The sequence below is a fragment of the Diadema setosum genome, chromosome 18, assembly GCF_964275005.1.
Source record: "Diadema setosum chromosome 18, eeDiaSeto1, whole genome shotgun sequence".
Lineage (NCBI taxonomy): Eukaryota > Metazoa > Echinodermata > Echinoidea > Diadematoida > Diadematidae > Diadema > Diadema setosum.
In genome coordinates this window covers 3925295-3948889 of record NC_092702.1, presented here as the reverse complement: position 1 = coordinate 3948889, position 23595 = coordinate 3925295, and the positions used below count along the sequence as shown (strand labels likewise).

The 23595-nt window shown below is 40.3% G+C and overlaps 1 protein-coding gene across 1 annotated transcript in view; it reads left to right on the top strand.

Moving 5' to 3' along the window:
• Positions 1-22754, top strand: part of LOC140241932 (huntingtin-like) — a 71259-nt gene extending 48505 nt beyond the window's left edge. Inside the window, exons 44-58 of the mRNA XM_072321678.1 lie at positions 134-205; positions 2524-2844; positions 3679-3770; positions 4650-4873; positions 5297-5411; positions 8526-8780; positions 9378-9533; positions 9949-10136; positions 10834-10951; positions 12025-12170; positions 13278-13460; positions 15835-15997; positions 17949-18109; positions 18545-18635; positions 22648-22754. Of these exons, the coding sequence (XP_072177779.1) occupies positions 134-205; positions 2524-2844; positions 3679-3770; positions 4650-4873; positions 5297-5411; positions 8526-8780; positions 9378-9533; positions 9949-10136; positions 10834-10951; positions 12025-12170; positions 13278-13460; positions 15835-15997; positions 17949-18109; positions 18545-18635; positions 22648-22734 (2372 nt within the window). The 3' untranslated portion in view covers positions 22735-22754. The remainder of the gene's footprint in view (positions 1-133; positions 206-2523; positions 2845-3678; positions 3771-4649; positions 4874-5296; positions 5412-8525; positions 8781-9377; positions 9534-9948; positions 10137-10833; positions 10952-12024; positions 12171-13277; positions 13461-15834; positions 15998-17948; positions 18110-18544; positions 18636-22647) is intronic.
• The last annotated feature ends 841 nt before the right edge of the window (positions 22755-23595 follow it).

The following is a 23595-nucleotide window of genomic DNA, read 5'->3' as shown; positions in this document are numbered from 1 at the left end:
GATTATAATGTCCCTTTCGACTGTGGAAAATCGAGTTCTCATCATATTCTACTGAAGATTACAGTATAATCGATTTGTTTATTTTCTTATGCCATTGTTGAGCAGTCTTTCTTGTTGAAATTATTTATTGAAGGAAAAGTCTTTAAAGAAGACCATGAAGAGGTCGACCTGCCGGTATCAGAGAAGAAACAGGAACTGAGCCCAGGTAAGTGATACTGACAGAAATCTTGTGTCATTGAATTGGATCATTGTTGTGAGGGGAAGGATGTAGCCATTACTTTATCACTCATTATTTGTTAAAAGTCAGGCATAGAATTGAAATGCAAATGCCATGAAACCTGTTTCTTTCATCTTGTAAGAAAGAATTGTGTCTTGACTTATCCATTTCTTTTTGCTGTTATTTTTTAAGGCATAATTTACCAGATTACATGCAGTTCCCTTCTTGTTGGCATAATCAGCATTGTCGCTTCTGTATTAGAATTGGATGAAACAAGTGTATCAACTATGTTAGGTTTCTTGATTTCGATAATGTGCCTGATGGCAGTGTTAAAAGCATTGGTATGTCTGTATTGTCATGATTTATAAGTTTTTCCCAGCTGAATGATGAAACTGTCTCTCATGTATCATGACATTCAAAATCAACTTTTCATGTATTAGGCCAAGTAAAAAAAGAAACCAGTTTCTCGTCCTCGCGCGCATCGATTTTGGCCGCCGCATCGATTTTTTTACTATTTACTATTTTCAAAATGGCGCTGAAAATACTAAGAAATTCATAATTCTCGTCCCAGCCCGCTCCCTGTCCGCATCGATTTTCAGTTGCCGAATCGACTTTTTTGATATTTACTATTTTTTCGGCCGCCGAAAAAAAAAGAAATTAACAATAATATTCACCTACCAATGGTGATGTCTCATTTCTAATTATGCCTTGCGTCCTCTACTTAGCTGTACGATAGTACAGCTGTAGCTTCTGTAGTGCGTATGTAATAACGCATGCATTTCACACTGCTCCACAAAGCAGTCGAACTGTAGTTGGATGGGCGGGCCGCGGGCGGGCCTGGGCTGTGATGTACAGCGCACTCGGTACGTCGTGAACGCGATAGCGGCAACATTTTTGCGAACAATCGCTGATATTCCACGCGTATTTTGCGCATTGTTCGTATTTTTCCCCGTTTCTCATATTTTAAGCGGATGAATTGTACTGTACAAATGCTTGTGAGGATTGTATGGAGTTTGTATACATTTTCCTGTCATTGTGACTATGTGCATGTGCGTGCAGTGTCGGAAGGTACGGTAATGCAGTGGCCGTGCCGCACCGTTTATTGGCAAAGTGTGCGTGTCTGTAGCTGTGTAGAGGCCCGTACACTCTGCTCTGTAACGTTGCATCCGACAGCGATGTATTGTTATATTTTGAAGATAAAATGAATGCGCTTTTCCAGCAAATGTAGAATTATTAAATGGGTGTATCTACAAAATAAATAACTTTTCCACGGATTCTGGTTTGTCTCGTATTTCTGCGGGATACTTTTCTTTACGATGTAAATTCACGGACACGGCCGTGAGTCGTATCATCTGTAGTGTGGTATACAATCATTCATCATCCAAATGATGAGTGATTATCAAATGTCTTTTTAGTACATGAAGAAACATCTTTAAATGTTTAATGCTATAATGCCATATCAGTATCATTTTGACATCCATCTGCAATTGTACAAGCCAGTTTCCAGTTGAATGTGCTACAATTGTACTGTGAAGAAATGCAGATACATACCAGCTGTGTGGACACAAAAAGTCACAAACACCAATGATAAATAAAGCAGTGTTTTGAATATCATGGAATTTATTTCAGTCGTACATTTGTTGAAAGACATGTTTTGTACCTGTTTCAATTAATAGGACAATACATCAGAATTGCAAGTACACTGGTATCAGAAATGCCATTACAACACTAAATACCAGTTTTAAGATGGTCATTTTCCCTTGACATCTGTAGTGGAAAGAAAAAGCAAATGTATTTCTGCATGCATGAAGTTTCATTTCAGGTATGGTACATATAACTATTTTGTTTGAAAATGCACAGAGTGCAGGCAAGACATACACTTGGGACCTGGTCTCTCATAACACAGCTAGCAGAGTGATATTTCATTTCATAAATTGGATATAGAAAATAGTAAAGCCCTCTCTCGTTACCTTTCTCAGAATTACCGGACGAGAAACACATATTACTTTCATTTTGACAATCCTCGAAAAAATAGTAAGATATCAAATAGTAAGGACCTCCCTCATCGCCTTGCTCAAAAAACCTGGACGAGAAACTACTTTCTTTTTTTACTTGGCCTTACTAGCTAGTACATCATTGTCATCTGCGAAGGCTTGATGGTAGTTTTCTTCCAAAAGTCATTCAACCTTCATACACCAGTAAAGGAATATTGGAATGAACCCTTGTTCTCTCACCCATGAAATATTGATGCACTGATGTCATCTTAGAAATGTCTCCATCTCCTTCTCCCCCACCTCCCCAACCAGGATTCGACCACCGTCTCCGGGCGTGTCAGGTCATCTCAGAGCTGCTGGAGCTGCTCAGCGGAGACTCCTCCCACAGGGGCCACCAGGCTCTCTTGTCCAAGACGCCGCAGTTCCTCCACCAACCCCTGCAGAGGGCCATGGTGGGCCTTGCCCGCCTGCCCATGGTCAATGGCTTCGCCCGCACCCCGCCCTTCATCTGGAAGATGGGGTGGTCCCCCAGCCCGCTGGAGCGCTCCCAGACCGACCTGCCTCCGATCCCCCTCGACTTCCTGAAGGAGAAAGCAGTACTCAGGAGCTTCATCCAGAGATTTAACCTCATTGGTAGGGAAGCAAGAGTGACTGATTTTCACCTTACCCTTCAGTCTATGTGCAAGATGTATTTCAGCCTAAACATATAAACATGAGTGATTGTTTGCACCTTACATTTTTCCCTGTACCAGGAATATGTACCTCAACCTCATTGGTAGAAAATGAACTTGATTTTTTTCACCTTGCCTCTTCCCCTCTACAAGGAAGATGTGCTTTAACCTCATTTTTAGTATGAAAGTGCGGGTGGTGATTTTCATCATACTTTTTCCCCTCCCCACAAGGAAGATGTATTTCAACCTGACTGGGATGAAATTAAAATGAGAGTGATTATTTTCACCTTATCTTTTGTCCACTTCATGTATAAGCAAGATGCATTTCAAACAAACTTATGCAGAAACTCACTGAATACAGAATTTTTCTTCACGGTATGCCACTTTCTGTCTTGCATAGAGACATTGCTGTAGTGATGTAACTCCAAACAAATTGACTCAAGTTTCACATTTGTCGTTGACTATTAGAATTGATCCTACAACAGAAGACATACAGTAGCTCAGTACAAAAAAAAAAAAGAAGAAATTACTGAGAGTGTTGGATCAAAGAACATGGCTGTATGTGTGTGAAAGAAGAATTCAAACATATAGTTTGGTAACAGCAGGGATTTTTTTAAAAGAAATTTTACCTTTTACCTGTTTTTGTTTTAAAAAATGTTTTTATTCTATTTTGCTTTATTTTTGACATTTTCATTTCTGTTACAATGCACAAGGTGTTATGTGCTGACGAATTCTGCATTCAATGGTGAAGATCAGATTTTTTTTTTTAAATCTATCTTGTGAACTCATCCTATAGGGTGGACGAGTCGCTGCCAGTTTGAAGAGACCTGGGCATCCCTGCTTGGACTTCTCAACCCAGCAGAGAACCCCGAGGAAGTCATGCGGGAGGTGAGTTGTGGCCGTCAACAATGAGAGAGGAATGCTCAAAGCATCCTGCAGGCATGGGGTGGATATTACCTGGCAGTATTTTATATATGTGTGATCTGTCACCATGTGATGGTAAAACAGGCACAGAAATGGAAACTGAGAAAGCTACTTATTGAGGTAATCTGGCTGAATATTGAGACATTTGGTATTGGTCAAAAAGAAAAAAAAAAGAAGTTTGATATTTAAACTGTCACTGGCCAAAAAGGATGTATGAGCTAATTTTCAAATTGTTTGACATTTTCATCTTCTTCCAGAGAACAGGTTTCCAGATTTTGACCAAACTTAGCAGGAATCATCATTGGGAGGAAGGGGATCATGGTTTGCACAAATCGTCTTTGTGCCCCAAGAGGGCCCCTTGGTTGGGGCCCAAATACCCTAAATAGCTAATTTTCATTCCTTTTGACATTTTCGTCTTCATCATGAAAGTGGCAGGTGCCTAGATTTTGACCAAGCTTGGAAGGAATTATCTGTGAGGAAAGGGGCTATAAATTGTACAAATGATGGTGGTGACCCCAGGGGACCCCATACGCAGGTCCCAAATACCCCAGATTGGGAGGATGTGGCCCAAGGGGCCTCCAGCAATCCCTGAATCCCAAGACTGAGTTTACTTCAGTTGGAATGACATTTAAGGCCAAGTGCGCTGCTCAGGTGAGCACTAGACCTGTGGGTCTCTTCTTCATCTGTTTTTAATAGAGATTGCATAACAAAGTCAAAGTTGAGATGGATGGAATGCATTTTTTTTTTCTAGATATGTCAACACCATGTATTTTCCCTTCTGGAGTTCATACTGTCACTCAACAGAAAATATTTGCCAATTTTTCCCGGTTGTGGATTTCGCAGGAGGAGATTGAGCAAAGTGAACTCATCTGCTTGGCTGTGAGAGGAATCACCTCACTCCTTCTCAACACCATCCTCCGCCCGACGGCTGGCAACCCCATGACCAGCCAACCCCTCTGCATCCCCCGCCACGACAGCTTGCCCTTCCTGGCCACCCAGAAAGGTCAAAGGTTAGCTCGTCTGAGGGTGTTGGTGGACAGAGAAATGCAGTCTATGCAAGCAGCAAGGTATGTCGCGGTTCATTTTTATTATGTTCACCATGTAGATACTGTAAAAGCTGTTATTCCTCAATGGTTTAATTTTTGTGAATTTCGCATATAACGTTTGGGCCATGAATTTAACACAAAAAAATACTGCTACCTGATTTTGATCGCATTAGATTTACAGACAGGCATTAGTGCATATACGATAGCCTCGGTGTCAAATTGTGAAAACAGTTCGACTTCCTCATTCGCAAAAATATCTGTTCACAAAAATATAAGCTTTTACAGGAGTCATTTGTAAGAACCAGAGAGGGAGACAAAATGAGTAAAGTGAGAAGAAAGGTGGGAGAGGGATACTAGCGTACTGTATTCTTTTGCTTAAAATTGACAATTGAAATTGACAATTTCCAAGCAGTTGACCATCCTCTCTGCTTTAATAATGTCCAGGACTGGGCAGTCCCTACAACCAGCCACCAGTACTGCCATGGAGGGGCCGTTTGATGAGATGCTGACAGCTAACATGGAAAATGTAGGCAACCAGGGCCAGTTCACACTGGGACAGGTGAGAACGCTCTTTGATAGTTGTTTTACTGTAGAAGTGAATATGTAATATTTTTCGCGATTAATTTTTTGCGCTGTGCCAAGTAAGATGAATTTTGCACATTTGTAATTCTGCAGAATCAAGATATTACATAGGGGCACATGTAACAAGCAAAAGTGCTTTCATTTTTCATGCTAGTTTGTGGTCACGCGAAATGCGCAAAAATTTCCCCTTTTATAGTATTTCATTTGTGGACTTTGTTGTCATATTTCATGAAGACCAACATTCAAGTCTTTATTTTGATTTCCACTTATCAAAAGTGATGGCAGCATGGTGTTTTTGTTTTTGTTTGTTTGCTTTTTTATGCCTCCGCCAACGAAGTGGCCGGAGGCATTATGTTTTCGGGTCGTCCGTCCGTCTGTACGTCCGTCCGTCCCGTTTTGTTTTTGTCGATATCTCAAGAACCGTGTGGTGGTTTTGCATCAAACTTGGTATGAGGGTATATCCTTGGGGGATGATACTTTGTGTGGATTTTAGGGTCACAGGGTCAAAGGTCAAAGGTCACAGGTTATTTTGTGAAAAAAAAAAATTGAAATTTCATGTTTTTCTCCATATCTCGCAAATGGTTCAAGGTATCTTCATGGAACTTAGTATATATGCTTGTACCGATGGGCAGTGATTATCTAGGGAAGTTGGGGGTCATGGGTCAAAGGTCATGGGTCAAAGGTCAAGGTCAACTCCTCAAAATATAACTACTTTCCTTATATTTATGCAGTGCCTGAAGGATTTTTTTAAAACTTGATGTATGCATGTATAACCCAATATATATTCTGTGGGAAGTTTCTTGCCAAAAGGTCAAAGGTCAAAAGGTCAAAGGTCAAGTGAAAGTGCTAAATTGCACTTTTTCCTCCATATCTCAAAAATAACTCAAGGTATTGTCATGAAACTTACATATTTATGCATGTTCTACCTAACAGTGATTCTCTTTGGAACTGTGGGGTCAAAGGTCAAAGGCCAGGTTTCGATAATACTATTTTACCATTTGATACTGAAATTATACTTTTTCTCATTACCTTGAAAATTACTCAATGCATAAACTTGTAAAAGAGTCAAAAGTCAAGTGAAAATCATCAGTTCCCCCAAATACCTGCACTCTGACGTTTTAATCATTCATCCAATTGAACCTAGTTCTAGGAAAGTGAACATTCAGCACATTTGTGGCAAACCTGTCATTTTAATATTTTGCCAATTGTGTGAAACTGTCATCACACATTGTCAAGACATTGTACTATAGACCTATTAGGAGAACCATGTATTATGGCGGAGGCATACACCAGTCGCCGTAGCGACATTTCTAGTTTCATGTAAAATTTCCTCTCATGCAATAAAGGTAAAACATAATTCTGGTATGCCTGCAGAACTGTCAAATTTCGCTCCAAAATGTACACCTATGCCTAAGGAATGTGTGGAATAATGCTGTAATAAGATATTCATTGGGTAATGACGAAAATGCGAAATATTAACCAAAAAGGTTCACTTTTGCCCGATCATGGTCAGGCTAACTCCGATTCGGGGACAACTGGGCTTCGCTTTGATGGCGGGGGCTGATTTGTCCATCTGGATTGTACAGTGTTGAACTATGGGAGCGCTTCGCGTTCTGGCTGGTCGCAGTTATGGGACGAGTTGATACAATGCGCACATCAAAGAACCTGTGGTCCTCATACATAATGAACGTGTGCCTATTTATAAAATATGGAGATCAAGAACTGCGTGTTAATTGTCTGAAATAGTGCCAAGTTGTCCCTGAGGCCGAGTTAGCCTGGACTATTCTGGAATAAAAGTTGGTATGCCGGCTTTTTATTATGCCTCCGCCAACGAAGTGGCCGGAGGCATTATGTTTTCGGGTCGTCTGTCCGTCCGTACGTCCGTACGTCCGTCCGTCCCGTTTTGTTTTTGTCGATATCTCAAGAACCGTGCGGTGGTTTTGCATCAAACTTGGTATGAGGGTATATCCTTGGGGGATGATACTTTGTGTGGATTTTAGGGTCACAGGGTCAAAGGTCAAAGGTCACAGGTTATTTTGTGAAAAAAAAAATTGAAATTTCATGTTTTTCTCCATATCTTGCAAATGTGTCAAGGTATCTTCATGGAACTTAGTATATATGCTTGTACCGATGGGCATTGATTATCTAGGGAAGTTTGGGGTCATGGGTCAAAGGTCAGGGGTCAAAGGTCAAGGTCAACTCCTCAAAATATAACTACTTTCCTTATATTTATGCAATGCCTGAAGGATTTTTTTAAAACTTGATGTATGCATGTATAACCCAATATATATTCTGTGGGAAGTTTCTTGCCCAAAGGTCAAAAGGTCAAAGGTCAAGTGAAAGTGCTAAATTGCACTTTTTCCTCCATATCTCAAAAATAACTCAAGGTATTGTCATGAAACTTACATATTTATGCATGTTCTACCTAACAGTGATTCTCTTTGGAACTGTGGGGTCAAAGGTCAAAGGCCAGGTTTCGATAATACTATTTTACCATTTGATACTGAAATTATACTTTTTCTCAATACCTTGAAAATTACTCAATGCATAAACTTGTAAAAGGGTCAAAAGTCAAGTGAAAATCATCAGTTCCCCCAAATACCTGCACTCTGACGTTTTAATCATTCATCCAATTGAACCTAGTTCAAGGAAAGTGAACATTCAGCACATTTGTGGCAAACCTGTCATTTTGATATTTTGCCAATTGTGTGAAACTGTCGTCACACATTGTCAAGACATTGTACTGTAGACCTATTAGGAGAACCATGTATTATGGCGGAGGCATACACCAGTCGCCGTAGCGACATTTCTAGTTATTCTATACTTTTGATCTCAAAATACTCCAAAGCAACTCATCATCCCAGCAAATCGCATCAGCCAGGTAAGTTTCTTGGTAGCTCTTTTGATATATTACACGCAAATATGAAATGGTGCAAGACGGGTTCTCAAACCCATACCAGAACTTTGTAATCACTATAAAGGATAGGATTTTTGTTCTCAAAGAATGATTGGCCATGCATTGGGCTTCATCATACATTTTTCTGTTCTGTAAGATGTTCATTACTTACCTCCATTCCTCCCATGACCCTAGATCTCTGTCCATGGGATCTGGGCCATCAACAGCATGATCCTTCCCCTGGTGGAAGACCAGAGCCAGGGTGGGGCCGAGGCCGCCAGCATCGTGCCCATGAGCCGGACGGCCATCCCAGCCGCCCTGGGCCGGACCCCAACCAACCTGGACGTCCACTCCTGCCTGGTGCTGCTGCTGGAGGTCTACGGCCAGTGGCTGGCCCCTGGTGCGGCCAGACGCACCTCACTCATGCTGCTTTGTGAGACCATCAAGTCTGTGAGTGCACAGCTGTGCCTTAACCCTTTGTGTGCTTTGAGTTTTTTTTTTTTTTTCTAATGATATCAAATATAATCTTGGATGGAATGTGATAGAAATTTGGAGAACTTACTTGGATAATGTACAGTTTTCAGAAGGTAATTTTGACAATTTTATCCCAGAGAAAGTGAAGCAAGTATAAAGCAAGAACAATACAGTAGTGTACTAAATCACACCACCAGCCAGAATATTTTTGTAACCATGCTTAACCCTTCGAGGACTTGTCCCAAGTATACTCGGGCAGATGTCTATGGGAAATGCGTGTTGTAGCATTATCAAACCGTCCTCAATGGGTTAAACTCTGCATACTTTGTGAAGTATGGTGTCTTACGCTGTTTATGTTGTCAGTGTGTGTGATGTGTCTGTATTTGAGTGTATTCTTTGCATACAAAAATACAATCATATGTTTACGATGTCTTTTGGAATTCACCATATGCCTGTTCACATTCATGTGTTTCCCTATATTTTTGTTTATGATGTATGTTAGGATTTTTGGTGTGCCTTTGTCCATGTACCAATCTGTGGTCTGTGTGTCCCCTTTGTCCCCTTTGAATGCAGGTGCTGTTGATATCAGACATCTTCACAGAGAGAGCCCAGTTTGAGTGGATGTATGAGACCCTCCTGGAGCTGAATAAGATCCACCCGGTGGAGGATGAGTTGGTCTCCCAGTATGTCATCCCGGGTATCTGCAAGGCTGCATCTGTTCTGGGAATGGTGAGTGGGTCTATTAAGCTGCTGGTTGCTCTAAATACACGTAGCAGGTGATAATTGTGTTACAATGTGTGTATTCATGCGTGTGTAAATTGTCTATATCTATGCATTCTTGCATTATTGGGGAAGTGATATCAGCTGTGAGGACTGCTGGAACAGTGAACAAACAAACACACACACACACACACACACACATACACAAAATGGTTATTGCAAATTTCATGCAGTGTGCATCTACTGCATGAACAAAAACAAAAGATACTTTTATAAAGTATGCAATGGAATTTGTTCACCTTCACCTCATGTAGACAAAAAGAAAAAAAAAAACAATCTTGTGCTTTTGTCCAAAATTTTGTATATTTTGCTAGTTTTTCTGCTATCTCTGAGTGTTTTCTTCTCTGGAATCTTAATGCTGTAGGACAAAGATGTCTCTGAGAAGGTCAGCAAACTTTTAGAGGTCACACTTCGCAGTACTCACCTCCCCAGCAGGGTGGGGGCGCTCTACGGAGTGCTTTATATCCTGGAGTCTGATGCGGTGGAGGATATTGAAGTCTTTGTTCCCATGGTAACGGACTACATCATCAGAAACATCAAAGCAGTGTCAACGTAAGTGCATCAAAATATGTGTATTGCTTCTCTACAAGCCTCATATTTCATTAATTGGAACTCGTGAGACAATTTTGTGAGTGGATGAATTTGTGATGGAGAACCAATGAGATGGACTGAGAAATAATTATCTTTTCCTTTTTAAGAGAAAAAATAGTAATTTCCCACATATTAGACAATATACATTGCATTTATGTCACAGAAGATAGTATATTGTGAATGCTTGTCAACTCTGGAAATTTTGAAAATAAAAACACCTCAAAATATTTGGTGTGTGCCGTAGTTGGTAAAAGCTCTACCTGTGTTCATATAAAACTTATTGGGAGCCAAGCTTTTCTGCAATTCGAGTAAATATTGGCATCATTTTAAGTCTGGTTGTATGATATCATAGTATCTATCCAGAAGGTGTTGTTTGACTTTTTAATCTACTTTTACATTTGTTTCATATTGAACCAAGACTACTGTTGTAGACCTAGACATACTATTTTTGTTGACTCTACGTGTCACAAAACATCAATCATGGCCTCCAAATAAATCTACCTGTAAGAAGTAGTGCTAATTAATATATTGCGTTTGTAAGGAGGAGGGGTGAGAAAATCCTTCCAGGATATAAAACATGCCAATGTAATATTTCTTTAATTCTGACTGTCTCATGAGATATGTATTTTTGTCCCCGTGGTACTAATGATCTTTGCAGAAACAGCAGTGGGGCCAGCCAGAAGCACGTCTTGGTGATGCTGTCTGTAGCGTTCTATATCATGGAGTACTACTCTGACCTCACGGCGGGAACAGAGTTCACCAAAGTTATTCTGCAGGTGAGAGACACACCGCCAACTTTTCGGTGGGATTACACAGATTCTGTACCTCTGGATTCCAAAACATGTCAGAAGCATTCATGAGAAAAGCGGAGCTGCTGATAATGATGTTAATCATTAGATTGTTTTCAGCAAGATAGAGGCTCTGTTGATGATATGATTATGATATGAATGAAGTAACCTGCTTACTCCTGAGTTTTCAGTTTTCAGATTAGAGCCAGACAGGCAATAAATCTTTTGCCTGATGACTGTATGATAACTAATACAATTTCACATCTTTCAGTATACACGTCTGTCAACCTATATCTTACCATAGATACAGACATCCAGAGTGATATATGTACATACTGTAAATCAGTGGATAAATTGGAGATGTATGGAAACATGAAAAAAAATCTATGAATTGAAGAGTGCCAGTAGATGAATAGATGGTTGAATGCATGGATGTACGGATGGATTGGTAGATGAATAGGAAGATGAGTTGATCTGTGGATAGAAGAATGACTGAATGGATGGATCAATAGATGACCACCTCAGTCAGTGAAAATTATCAGTTGCAGGTGCTGGAGGAGTGTGCGATCAAACATCATTTCAGGTATCATTTGACTTTGCAAGTATGCAAGATATGACAGCCAAATTTTGTCTGATTTCAGAAAGACAGATAAAAGATAAAAATTTTAAAAAAGAAAAGAAAATAGAGTGTCTTGAGTTCATCATGGGTAATGTGTCTGGAATTTACAAAGGTGTTGTAAATTTAGCTCATGGATTGTGCAGATTCTGTCTGTGTGTGTGATACATTACATATGCCAACAGACATCCAATGATGGATGTGCACTGATATGTGCATGTGAGAGGTACACTTATGGCGCACATGTATTAGTCCGTGTACGAAATTCAAACCTTGGATTTGACCGTAAACTTCTTTTTGAGTTTGGGCTTATGTGTCCTGATTGTCCCAATTTATTTAAGATTATGATGTGTGATACTAGATGCCAATATCTCTGCTTATTCCATGACATCCCCTCCCTTTTTCCTAAATCATGGATTCTCTTTCTCTCCATACACCCCTCCAGCAATGCATCACTATGGTGCTGATGAGTGATGAGTCTACATCCTGGCTGGTCTACCAGGCCATCATGGTGGGCTTTGAGAGGCTTCTGGTGGCCCGTGCACTCAGCTCGCAGGAGAGGGACATGCTGAAGAAACTCAGCGTCGACAGGTGTGTTACCAGCTGCCTCTTATACACTTCTCTAGCGACATAAGAGTATACGTTAGCAAGTTATGGGGCAGGCCAAAGTTACATAACATTGATGTCTGGGAATTGGAGTCAAGAATGTGTGATACACTGAAAGAAGGATTTTTAAAAAAAGAAAAAAAAAGTTATGATTTGGAAATGACATCAGTCATGAATACACAGCATAATATGTATTAAAAAATGGTACCGTTAAAATTAAGTAGCTTAAAAGAATAAGTAAATGAAGGAGGACTCTGTCCCATGGCAAGCAGGGATTTTAACCTTTGTCAACCCATTATATGCCCATGTAGTACTTAATTACTTCTAACTTACTCATTTACTATTTAGTATTTAATATTCACTACCCATGTATAAACTGTAACAGTTTGATATTCCTATGTGAAGCCTATTGTGTTGCACTAGGAATTATGATTAAGCAAGGCACATCCACTCATTTTGTGCCTAGACCCCTCACTGTTGAACAGCTGTACTGTGTAGGTTCAGCTGAGTAGGCGATCTGGCCACATTATTGTCATTTGCAATGTTCAGTTTAGGGACATTGATCTTTTTTTTTTTTAATGAAAAATATTAAATAGATAGAAAAATATACATGTAGATACTAGTAGGCAGAGTGTTGTTGTTTCTATGTCGATTGGTGAGCAAATCCTGCCGGGAAAAAACAGGGTGCAGTAAAGGATAGGTTCTTCTGTGTGAGTGATTTTTTTTTTTTTTTTTTTTGGGGGGGGGGGGGGGGTTAACCCTTTTTGTGCCTTGTTCACTGATTGGCATGCATGCTGAAGTGCTTTCCTTTTCAATTGGCACAGAAGTCATGAAACTAATTGTCAATGAACTGAGATTACCTAACCCCCCTTTATAACGTACTGTACAGCTGTATGTGTCACTATGGCCTTTCTTTGACTCAGGTACATTGCTACTTGTACATCTGAGTGGGCTTGCTTACTGTACAAATAGGTCAAGTTTGGATGGATTACTGAATGCTGATGAAAAAGGTTGGCAAGTTCAGCTAAGCTCCTAAGCACTCCAAGGGTTAACTAGACATTCTTGTTTCCATTCCCACCACCACCAACCCAGGCTGTGCCTGCCCTCCCCCATGCATGCCCTCTCCGCCCTAGGGGTCCTCCTCACCAGCATGTACACCGCCGGGGAGGGGCGGGGCTCTGGTAGCGAGGAGGAGGGGGAGGGGCACGAGACTCCGCCCCATGACCCAGAGGAGATGCTGCAGGCCATGGAGAGAGTGTCCGTCATGTTTGACAGGTTAGTGGTGTTGGCAAACTTAAAGGGCACTCCAGACGATTTTCATAATTTCACATCATGTAGTACATAAATCGACAACTCCATGTATAGATTTCTGGAATTTATTGTGGTCCTTGAACAGAGAAACAATACTTTGAAAAACCTTAAACAAATTACACTGAACAATGATGATGACATACGAGTTGGAAACTTGCATATTTTAGAAATATATCAGTGTGATTCCATTACAATACCACTTGCTTGCAAGTTCAGCTGTGTATAATCTATGCATGCCTTCTTCTTTCTTCTTTTGTTCTGCTTCCTTGAGCCCCAACTCATGCATTCTTATGGTGAGGGTACCTTGTCATCATCCTTGTTCATTGCAATTTGTTATAAATTTTGAAAACATTCTTATTCTTCATCCCAATCATTTCAATTTCTGAAACCCTGTACCCAGTGTAACTAATAGTTGTTTAAATGTAAAAATCTGAAAGTCACCGAGAGGTCTCCTTTAAGCATGTATAGGATTGCACCTGTAGTGCAAATAAAGGTCCCTAAAATTGTTTCTCCTTTTAGCATGGCTCTCATTTCTAAGCATTGATTACAGAATCCACTGTACTTGTACATGGAATACCAAGTTTGTTCCCCTCGTAGCAGAAGTGTTTTTCAATTTTTTTCAGCATATTTGAACAAGAATCATGTCATTAAAACTGTAACTCTTGTAGCACAACTGTGTTCGTCATATCGTCGCCGGTCACACGAACCGACGAATCACTCGATTTTGGGTCAAATTTTCGATTTTGAGATTTTCAATCATTTTGATAGTAGACATTCCATACTACATATTCTGAAATTCTCAGTGTGAAATTCGGTGTAATTTTTACGTAGTTATCACTTTTGTAGAAGTATGTAATTCCATTTGTGAAAATTATTTGTTTTCCCCATAGACGCATGTGTTAAACAATCAGGCGATTCGACGGTTCGGTGACCGCGCGTACTAGTACGCGCGGTCACCGAACCGAAGAAACAGTGCGCATTGACTTGCCTGTAGTTTTTGAGATTCAACAGTTCATTGACCGCGCGCACAGTGCGCGTACTATGTAATACATGCGTTGACAATGACAACGCTCAATGTACATGTACATATGGACACACATGGAAAATGACAACGTTCTTTGCAGACCAAAAATACATGCATGCAGCTCTTTGACGATTTCCCGCTTATTTGTTAACAATACAATTCGATAAAAACTTCACAAGTTAGAGTAAGAATTGAAGTCTGATGTACTACAAAAATAATTGGAAATTATAGACATGAAAGTGTAGCAACCATAAGTCAAAAATGGGTTAACTTCAAACGCGATTTTCTCGAATTGTCATTCTTACGCAAACCTGAGGGATTCGTCGGTTCGTGTGACCGGCGACGATATTATTCCGCAGTATTTGAAAATATGTAAAATGTAGTAAAATCTGCAGAAATCATTTCTGTCTTCTGATAAAGGAGGAGCATTTCAAAGAGTTAAGATACCACGAAAATCAGTCAAGAAATTCCGGACGTGCACTCGTAAGATATATCAAGAGTAGGCATACAGATGTCAGTGGCTGCCAATAACCAACAGGCGAAAGTTGAGGAAATCAAAATGATGTGGAACGATTATTGTAATAATTATTGGATACCACACTGTGTAAACACTAAGACCCAGGGTTCTGTAGGTTCATAATCAAATGAGTACTATTATGAGCATTAGCTTTATCATTCTTTGGAAGTGATGCTTAATCTGCTGATTGGCCTGTCACATGTTATACAAGTTGACAACACCACCACCAATTTGCATGTATCTGGTGACTGAAAAGAGAAAAAAAAAATTATTCAGATCAAAACTTTCATTTATGATAGTCCATGTATTGTGTGAGATAGCGTGAGAGTGAGATTCACACAAGGCAGGTTATTGTTTTCTTGGTGCTCTTTGTATTTAAGACTTTGTTTGATATCAGCAAAATTTGCACGGAAACAGCAATTAGTAGCTGATGACAAAAAACAACAACAAACAATCATTTGTCTTTTAGTTGCAGAAATAGCATTGTCTGTAAGTTGATTAATTCATTGGATGTTACAGAGTTGCTCATTGGCACACTTAGTAGTCCCATACATTATCATGTGTGTTGGTTAAGCAGGTGATTCACTGGGTTGGAAGACAATGATTTGGTTATGGTAGCATATAGGACACATCCCAAATTGACTGCTTAACTTCTTGTAAAAGCAGCGCGGCCTTATCGATAACCAATAAGGTATTTACTCAAGAAAACTGAGGTAGGGTAGCCTAACATCAAACTTATCATTCAGAAGCATCACAGCTTTGCTTCTTCTCATTCTTGTGTCACCATCTGTGTGAAGGATACGAAAGGGCTACCCCTCGGAGGCACGGGCTGTAGCCTTCATCCTCCCTCCGTTCCTCAACGACTTCTTTCCACCCCAGGACATCATGAACAAGGTGATTGGTGAATTCCTGTCCAATCAGCAGCCTCATCCGCAGCTCATGGCTACCGTCGTCTTCAAGGTGAGTAGGGGGTCAGTGGTGGATCTAGGCAGGGGTGCACCGGGCGTGCGCCTCCCCTTATTTTTTGTTAAAAGAAAGAAGAGGGGGTTGCATGCGCCTCCGTTTAATTTTGTAAAGGCACCCCCCCTTCTACGGAATTCCTGGATCCGTCCCGGAGGGTCCTGTCACATGTTGGTTATGGGATATATTGTCTAGTTCTATATGTAGAAGAAGGAATTTACTGCACCTTTTGTGGGATGGGATAGAGAATTCATCTTTGACTTGTTGCATTATGAGTTATGATTGATACCTGGGCCCCGTTGCAAGAAAGTTGCAATCAATTGCAAATAATTGCTAATTTTAAAACAACCATTCTGATTGGCTCAGGGTCTGCCCTATTTAAGAAGACATGCATGCAACAATGATTTTGACTGGCCAGTGACAATCAGTTGCAAGTTGCGTTTAAAGGCAAAGTTTCTAGCAACGGGGCCCAGGTCAAATTTGGGGCAAATTATTTGTTTTATAGGGCCCCATCTTTTCTCTCTCTTCTTTTCTTTAACCCTATTCTAACTGGGGGGGGGGGGTCAAATTGACCCCCCCCCTTGACGTTTCGCGCCACGATTTCGCAAATTTGCGATGTCCGGATACACCGTTCTGAAGTTATGCAATGTTTTGCATATGCATGTCAACCCGAAAACCGCTCAAATTCATGATTTCGTGTGCAAATCCAATGCAAACTGTGGTTTTTTGTTTAATTGATATAAATTAGATTATTTCAACTTTTAGCCATTGAAATAAATCAATTCTAATGTAGATAAGCTTGAAAAAGTGCCTCCAACAAATTTTGGCAAAAAAACAATAGAAAACAAAAGATCGAAAAAACAATAAAATACATAAGAAATTAACAAAACAATAAAAAACAAAAGAAAATGATTTTGATTGCGCTATTTTTTTACAAGAAAATTGTTTGATGTGTCTTGAGGAACTTTGACACAAAAATTTGATAATCCTTCAGTCTTTTTGATGGAGTTATAGGTGAAAATATGATTTCATGTGTTAATTTGCATAATTAATTTATTAAAAAATATGAAATCAAAATTTTTCTATTGTATGACCATGTAATCTTGTAGTTGACATCCGGCTCTATGTTCAGGCAAAATTTTGCGGTGATCGTGCGATCGGCGGCCGAGATCTGAAGGAGGGGTCAAATTGACCCCCCCCCCCCCAGTAAAAACTTGGTCTCAAATAGCCCAGTTAGAATAGGGTTAAAAACAACAACAACCGATCAGAGAAACTGATAGGTTTTCAAATGAAGGTACAAACTCGGATCCGCGTTAAAGTACCATGTATTTAGAGACTTGCATATATTCTGCAGCTGTTGCTGGTATTGACCTGACCCCAAACTTGCCCACAAGACCAGCAGCAGTCTGTATGTGGTGGCCGGAAACATTCAATCCAAAACACTGTGACTGATGAACTAGCTTTGGTGAATTATCCAGAGCTCCCAGGGTTTTTTGTTCAACATTCTATCTCTTTTTTCTTTCTTTTTTTCCTTTTTTTTTGGATAAAAAACATACAAGCAAGCAATTATGCAGCACGAATTCAAGAACCAGAGAATATCTTTTTAGCCACTCAGCAAGAAATTTTCATTGTGCGAAAATAAAGACATTTGCAATCAGTAGCAGAGCTAGAAACCTCAAAGTTACCTATTCCTTTTTGGGGAAAAAAAAAACTTTTCTCTTTTTCATGCTACAGTTTTTTGGCAATCTCCATAAAAACATGCAAGCATGCACTTGCACAGCACAAATTTAAGAACCAGAGAGTATCTTTTTGAGCCACTCAGTAAGAAATGTTCATTGTGTGTAAATAAAGACAATTACAGTCAGTTTCAGAGCTTGAACCCTGAAAGTAACCAATTCCTGTTTTAAAAAAATCCCCAAATAAACAAACTTTTCTCTTTTTCATGCTACAGGTGTTTGGCAATCTCCATCATCACGGACAGACTCAGTCGGTGCGAGACTGGGTGATGCTGTCCCTCTCAAACTTCACCCAGAGGACACCCGTTGCCATGGCAATCTGGAGTCTGACCTGTTTCTTCATCAGTGCCTCAACAAACAAGTGGATCAGGGCATTGTATCCTTTGCTTATCATCGCACGCATTAGGAGGAGATAAGATGAGGATATTGAAAATAACTGCCATGGTTGCATAATCAATTGATACAAGAAAAATAAGAATCCATTATTTGCCTACTATAATTACATGGGTACTTAAATTTCTTTAGTCTGCTCATGTCCTGTACTTGACTGTAAATATGTAATTTCAAAAACACAGTTATCCTGAATTCTGTGATTGATGTGACTGATCTTTTGCCTCACCCTACATTTGCATGAAGTCTTAAATATGGGATGACCCATTTTTATAACCAGCCTCTCTAAAGCACACATGTATTTTGATGCCTAACTGTGTTGCTGTGTAGCTTTAATATATTCTGGTATATATTGTCATGCCGCAAGGTGCCATTCCCACCCCCCCCCCCCCCATTATTTTTCCTTAACCCTTGACCTCAGATTGAGTCACGTGATCAGCAGGATGGGCAAGTTGGAACCGATGGACCGCAAGTACTTTGTGCTGGTGGCCAAGGATTTCTACAACACCCAGGTCAGTGCTAGCATCTGGGGTGCTCATTAGCCAAGGTCACACTGCTAGAAACTACACGTACAGCCTGTAGTTTGCCACCCAATATGAAACTTCCAGAAGTTTGAGCATGCGGTCACACTACAGACAAACTATGCATAGTTTCAGGAATGCAAAAAACAACCAGTAACTTTGGTTTCTGACACTCATGCTCCACATGAGCAAAAACTTCACGCCCTCCTTGAATGCAAAAAAATAATAATAATAATAATAAAAATAGAATTGAAAAATGCAAAGGCACAACAGCATACAAAAGAATGCAAAATATGAAATGGATCTAATCCTGTGACAAACTTATTTTCAGCCATGCATGGTTGTACTACAGACAACTACATGTACAGGTGTATGCCTAGTCTTGTGTTTGTTTGTTTGTTTGTTTGTTTGTTTGTTTGTTTGTTTTGTTTTGTTTCAGTAGGGTAGCTCTGTCAGTGGCTACAAATACTGTTATTCTCAGAGGCCCTACACTTACAATACTGTACATCACAAAAGTGAGAAGCTTCCCAAGTGTATGTACTAAGTTTCGCTAGTAACTTCTCTAGAAGTTTGCGGTCTCACTGCCAAAACCATGCAAAGAAAAAACAAACAAACAAACAAACTGGGTAGTGAAACTATGCACAGTTTCATATAGTGTGACTGTGGCTGTACGTAGTAGACAAATTGCTTCCATTTATGCATACAGTCAACCTTGCCTAAGCGGAATCTTCATGGTCTGAAGAAATAGCTTTGACTTGGAGAAGCTTCAACTTATGAGGATGCAATAGAATATAAAGAGAAGATGACTTGAAAAAACCTTTGAATTTCATAGGCGATCATTCAACTTATGCGAGGTCGACTTTTATGATAAGCAAGGTTGACTGTATTTCCATAGAATTAGAAATACCAAGATGCCCTAGTGAATGAGGAAAATGGACGTGTGTTATACCCTGCCTGTTCTTATTTCTGATGAACATTAGAATATACACCAGGCTTACAAACACATTGATTTGCACACATCTCTGGAAATTCGGCAATCATGCCAGACAGATTTTTATATTAAATGGGTTAGTCAAATACCGGTTAATACTGATTGGCTAAACACAGTCACATAATGGAGGCACATTCATTATGCTCGCCCGTGGGTGAACATTTTTTGTAATGTTTTCCCATGGGAAAACATTTTCACGTAACAAATGACAGAAGGCCTAGGACCGCGCGCACACAGTGAATTTGGCTCTGCAATACGTATATGCGAACGAGCGATCGAGTGTGTTGTGCTGCTGGTGGTAATGGTTGACGTTGACGTATTTGGCGTATTTGACTAACCCATATAATATAACAGATGATGACTCTTGTTGTCGGGAACATGTACCAAACGTTCCACCCGCAGGGTTTGAAATGCTATTTTTGGAGGCTATAAGTTCCTCGACTTGGTCTCGGGACTTATAACCCCCCTCAATAGCACTTCAAACCCTTCAGGTGGAACATTCGGTATGTTCCCTCCCCCGCCAGTCATCATCTATGGAATGTCACTACAATGTAGGATGTCAGAGGCATTGGTTTTATGGGGTTGTCAAGTTATCTGTCCATCACTCTTTCACACATCTCGTTATCAGAGAATAAGAGAAAACACTTAGTAGAATTTCTTGGTACATTATTAAGGTTCTTTACGTGATGTGTAGGCGCACTGATTTGAGTTTGGGCAAAATCTTTGAAGGTCAAAGGTAACCAAGCTTTTTCAAATGTAAGTTCTTCACTTTTTGAATGTAAGTAGTTCTACGATGTAGGAATAATCAGTGGAAATATAATTTGGTAGGAAGAAATGGTAAGTTGGGAGGGGGCATCCCAGTTGGCTCTGTGCTAAGGTTGAATTCCCCTCTCTCTCTTTTTTTAGCTCACCTGAGCCAAAGGCTCAAGTGAGCTATTGCGATCGCCCTTCGTCCGGCGTCCGTCGTGCGTCGTCCGTCGTGCGTAAACTTTTTACATTTTCATTTTCTTCTTGAAAACCCCAAGACCGATTTCCATCAAACTTGGCAGGTAGCATCCCTAGGGGGTTAGGAACTCAATTTGTTAAAATGGGCACCATGCCCCACCCAGGGGGCCCCCAGGGGGGCCCAAACCCCCCAAAATTAAGGAATCTGTAAAAATCTTCTTCTCTAGAACCAGAAGTGATAGAGCTAAGTTAATACTATGAGTTAGTACATTGATGACTGTAGTTTCAAGTTTGTTCATGGCAGAATCAGGGGTGCCCCCCTTGGGACCCAGGGGAGGGGGGTGGGGAGTGGTCCTAATGGGGCCTAAATTGTACATTTTCATCTTCTTCTTGAGAACCCTATGACCCATTTTCACCAAACTTGGCAGGTAGGATCTCAATTTGTTAAAATGGGCACCATGCCCCACCCAGGGGGCCCCAGGGGGCCCTAAACCCCCCAAAATGAAGAAATCTTTAAAAATCTTCTCTAGAATCAGAAGTTATAGAGCTAAGATAATACTATGAGTGTGTACATTAATGACTGTAGTTTCAAGTTTGTTCATAGCAGATCCAGGGGTGCCCCTCTTGGGGGTGGGGGGGGGGGGGGGTTGGGAAGGTCCAAATGGGGGCCTGAATTGTACATTTTCATCTTCTTCCTGAAAACCTCATGATGGATTTTCGTCAAACTTGGCAGGTAGCATCCCTAGGGGGTCAGGATCTCAATTTATCAAAATGGGCACCATTTCCCACCCAGAGGGCCCCAGGGGGCCCCAATCCCCCCAAATTAAGGAATCTTAAAAAATTGGGGCCCTTTTTTTTTATTATACATTTTCATCTTCTACTTGAGAATGCCTGGTCAAATTTTAGTAGAGCTATGAATAATTTAGATTAGTGACTGTGTGAAAGGTGAACTTGCGATACTCAGGTGAGCGCTAGACCCGCGGGTCTCTTGTTTTTTTTTTATGCCTCCGCCAACGAAGTGGGCGGAGGCATTATGTTTTCGGGTCGTCCGTCCGTACGTCCATCCCGTTTTGTTTTTGTCGATATCTCAAGAACCGTGTGGTGGTTTTACATCAAACTTGGTATGAGGGTATATCCTGGGGGAATGATACTTTGTTTGGATTTTAGGGTCAAAGGTTAAAGGTCACAGGTTATTTTGTGAAAAAAAAGGTTGAAAATTCATGTTTTTCTCCATATCTCGCAAATGGTTCAAGGTATCTTCATGGAACTTAGTATATATGCTTGTTCCAATGGGCAGTGATTATCTAGGGAAGTTGGGGGTCATGGTTCAAAGGTCAGGGGGTCAAAGGTCAAGGTCAACTCCTCAAAATATCACTACTTTCCTTATATTTATGCAATGCCTGAAGGTTATTTTTTTTTTAACTTGATGTATACATGTATTACCCAATATATATTCTGTGGGAAGTTTCTTGCCAAAAGGTCAAAGGTCAAAAGGTCAAGTGAAAGTGCTGAATTGCACTTTTTCCTCCATATCTCAAAAGTAACTCAAGGTATCATCATGAAACTTACACATTTATGCATGTTCAACCTAACAGTGATTCTCTTTGGAACTGTGAGGTCAAAGGTCAAAGGCCAGGTTTAGATAATGCTATTTTCCCATTTGATACTGAAATTATACTTTTTCTCAATACCTTGAAAATTACTCAATGCATAAACTTATAAAAGGGTCAAAAGTCAAGTAAAAATCATCAGTTCCCCAAATACCTGCACTCTGACATTTTAATCATTCATCCAATTGAACCTAGTTCTAGGATAGTGAACATTCAGCACATTTGTGTAAAACCTGTCATTTTAATATTTTGCCAATTGTGTGAAACTGTCATCACACATTGACAAGACATTGTACTATAGACCTATTAGGAGAACCATGCATTTTTGCGGAGGCATATCAGTCGCCGTAGTGATATATCTAGTTGTTTGTTGTTGTTTTTTTTTGGGGGGGGGGGATTTTCAATACAGTAAGATATCTTGTAATATATTTGTAAGCATTTCTGTTTGCCTCCATAGGTGATGGACGAAGCCAGCCGGAGGGCGTTCAAGGCCACTTTCCAGGCTGTCAGTGCCACGGACGCTGCCTATGCACTTCTGGTCTAGACCTCCTCTCCACTTCTCCCACCCTCCCCCCTCCTGTCATCATAATCACCTCCCCCCCCCCCCCCCCCCCCGACCCTGCGACAAATGTGAGTCACAGCCAAACCATTGATATTCCACACAGAGAAAATGGCTCACTTCTGTAATGAGTAGTCTGTGAATGCTAAGGAAACCCTATCTGTGTGAAACTCAATGTTTCATCTTGTAGAAGGGACTTCTTAACATACATGAACATGAATATTCATTATTATTTATGAATATTTATGATCATCAGTATTGTATCCCTCAGCAACATGTGCGCTCGGAGGAAATGAATATTTGTTGAATCTTATAAACTCATTTATCCACATTAGGCATGCCGTGATGACTATGCATATAAAAATGACAGTCAACCAAATTGTAACTGCAAATATTTTTATGTTCATCATTCAGAGACAGAGTAAATCAATTGACAATTCATGAATCGGGACTCTTGCGTGGCACATCATCAAAGATTATGTGTTTTCATGGAAACTTGTGATCACATGCGTAAAAATAGTTACGAGAGCGTCAGTAATTATATAGCTTTAGGGGGAAAATTACCTAATTGATTTATGGTCATACATGGCTGTGTAAAGAGCTCAATTTATGTGCCATTACACCGTTGACATGAGGAATTGTATAAGTTACACATTATTCCTGTATATTTAGGAAATTTTTCCACATGGGTTTCGCTGCTCCCGATGTGATTGTGAATGTGAATGTATTGTGTAAAGTTACACATGATTCCTGTATATTGCGATATAGGGAATCTTGCCGCTTGGATTTCGCTGCTCCCGATGTGCTTTTAAAGCATGCATGACGGATGAAGGCGAGCCGACTTCA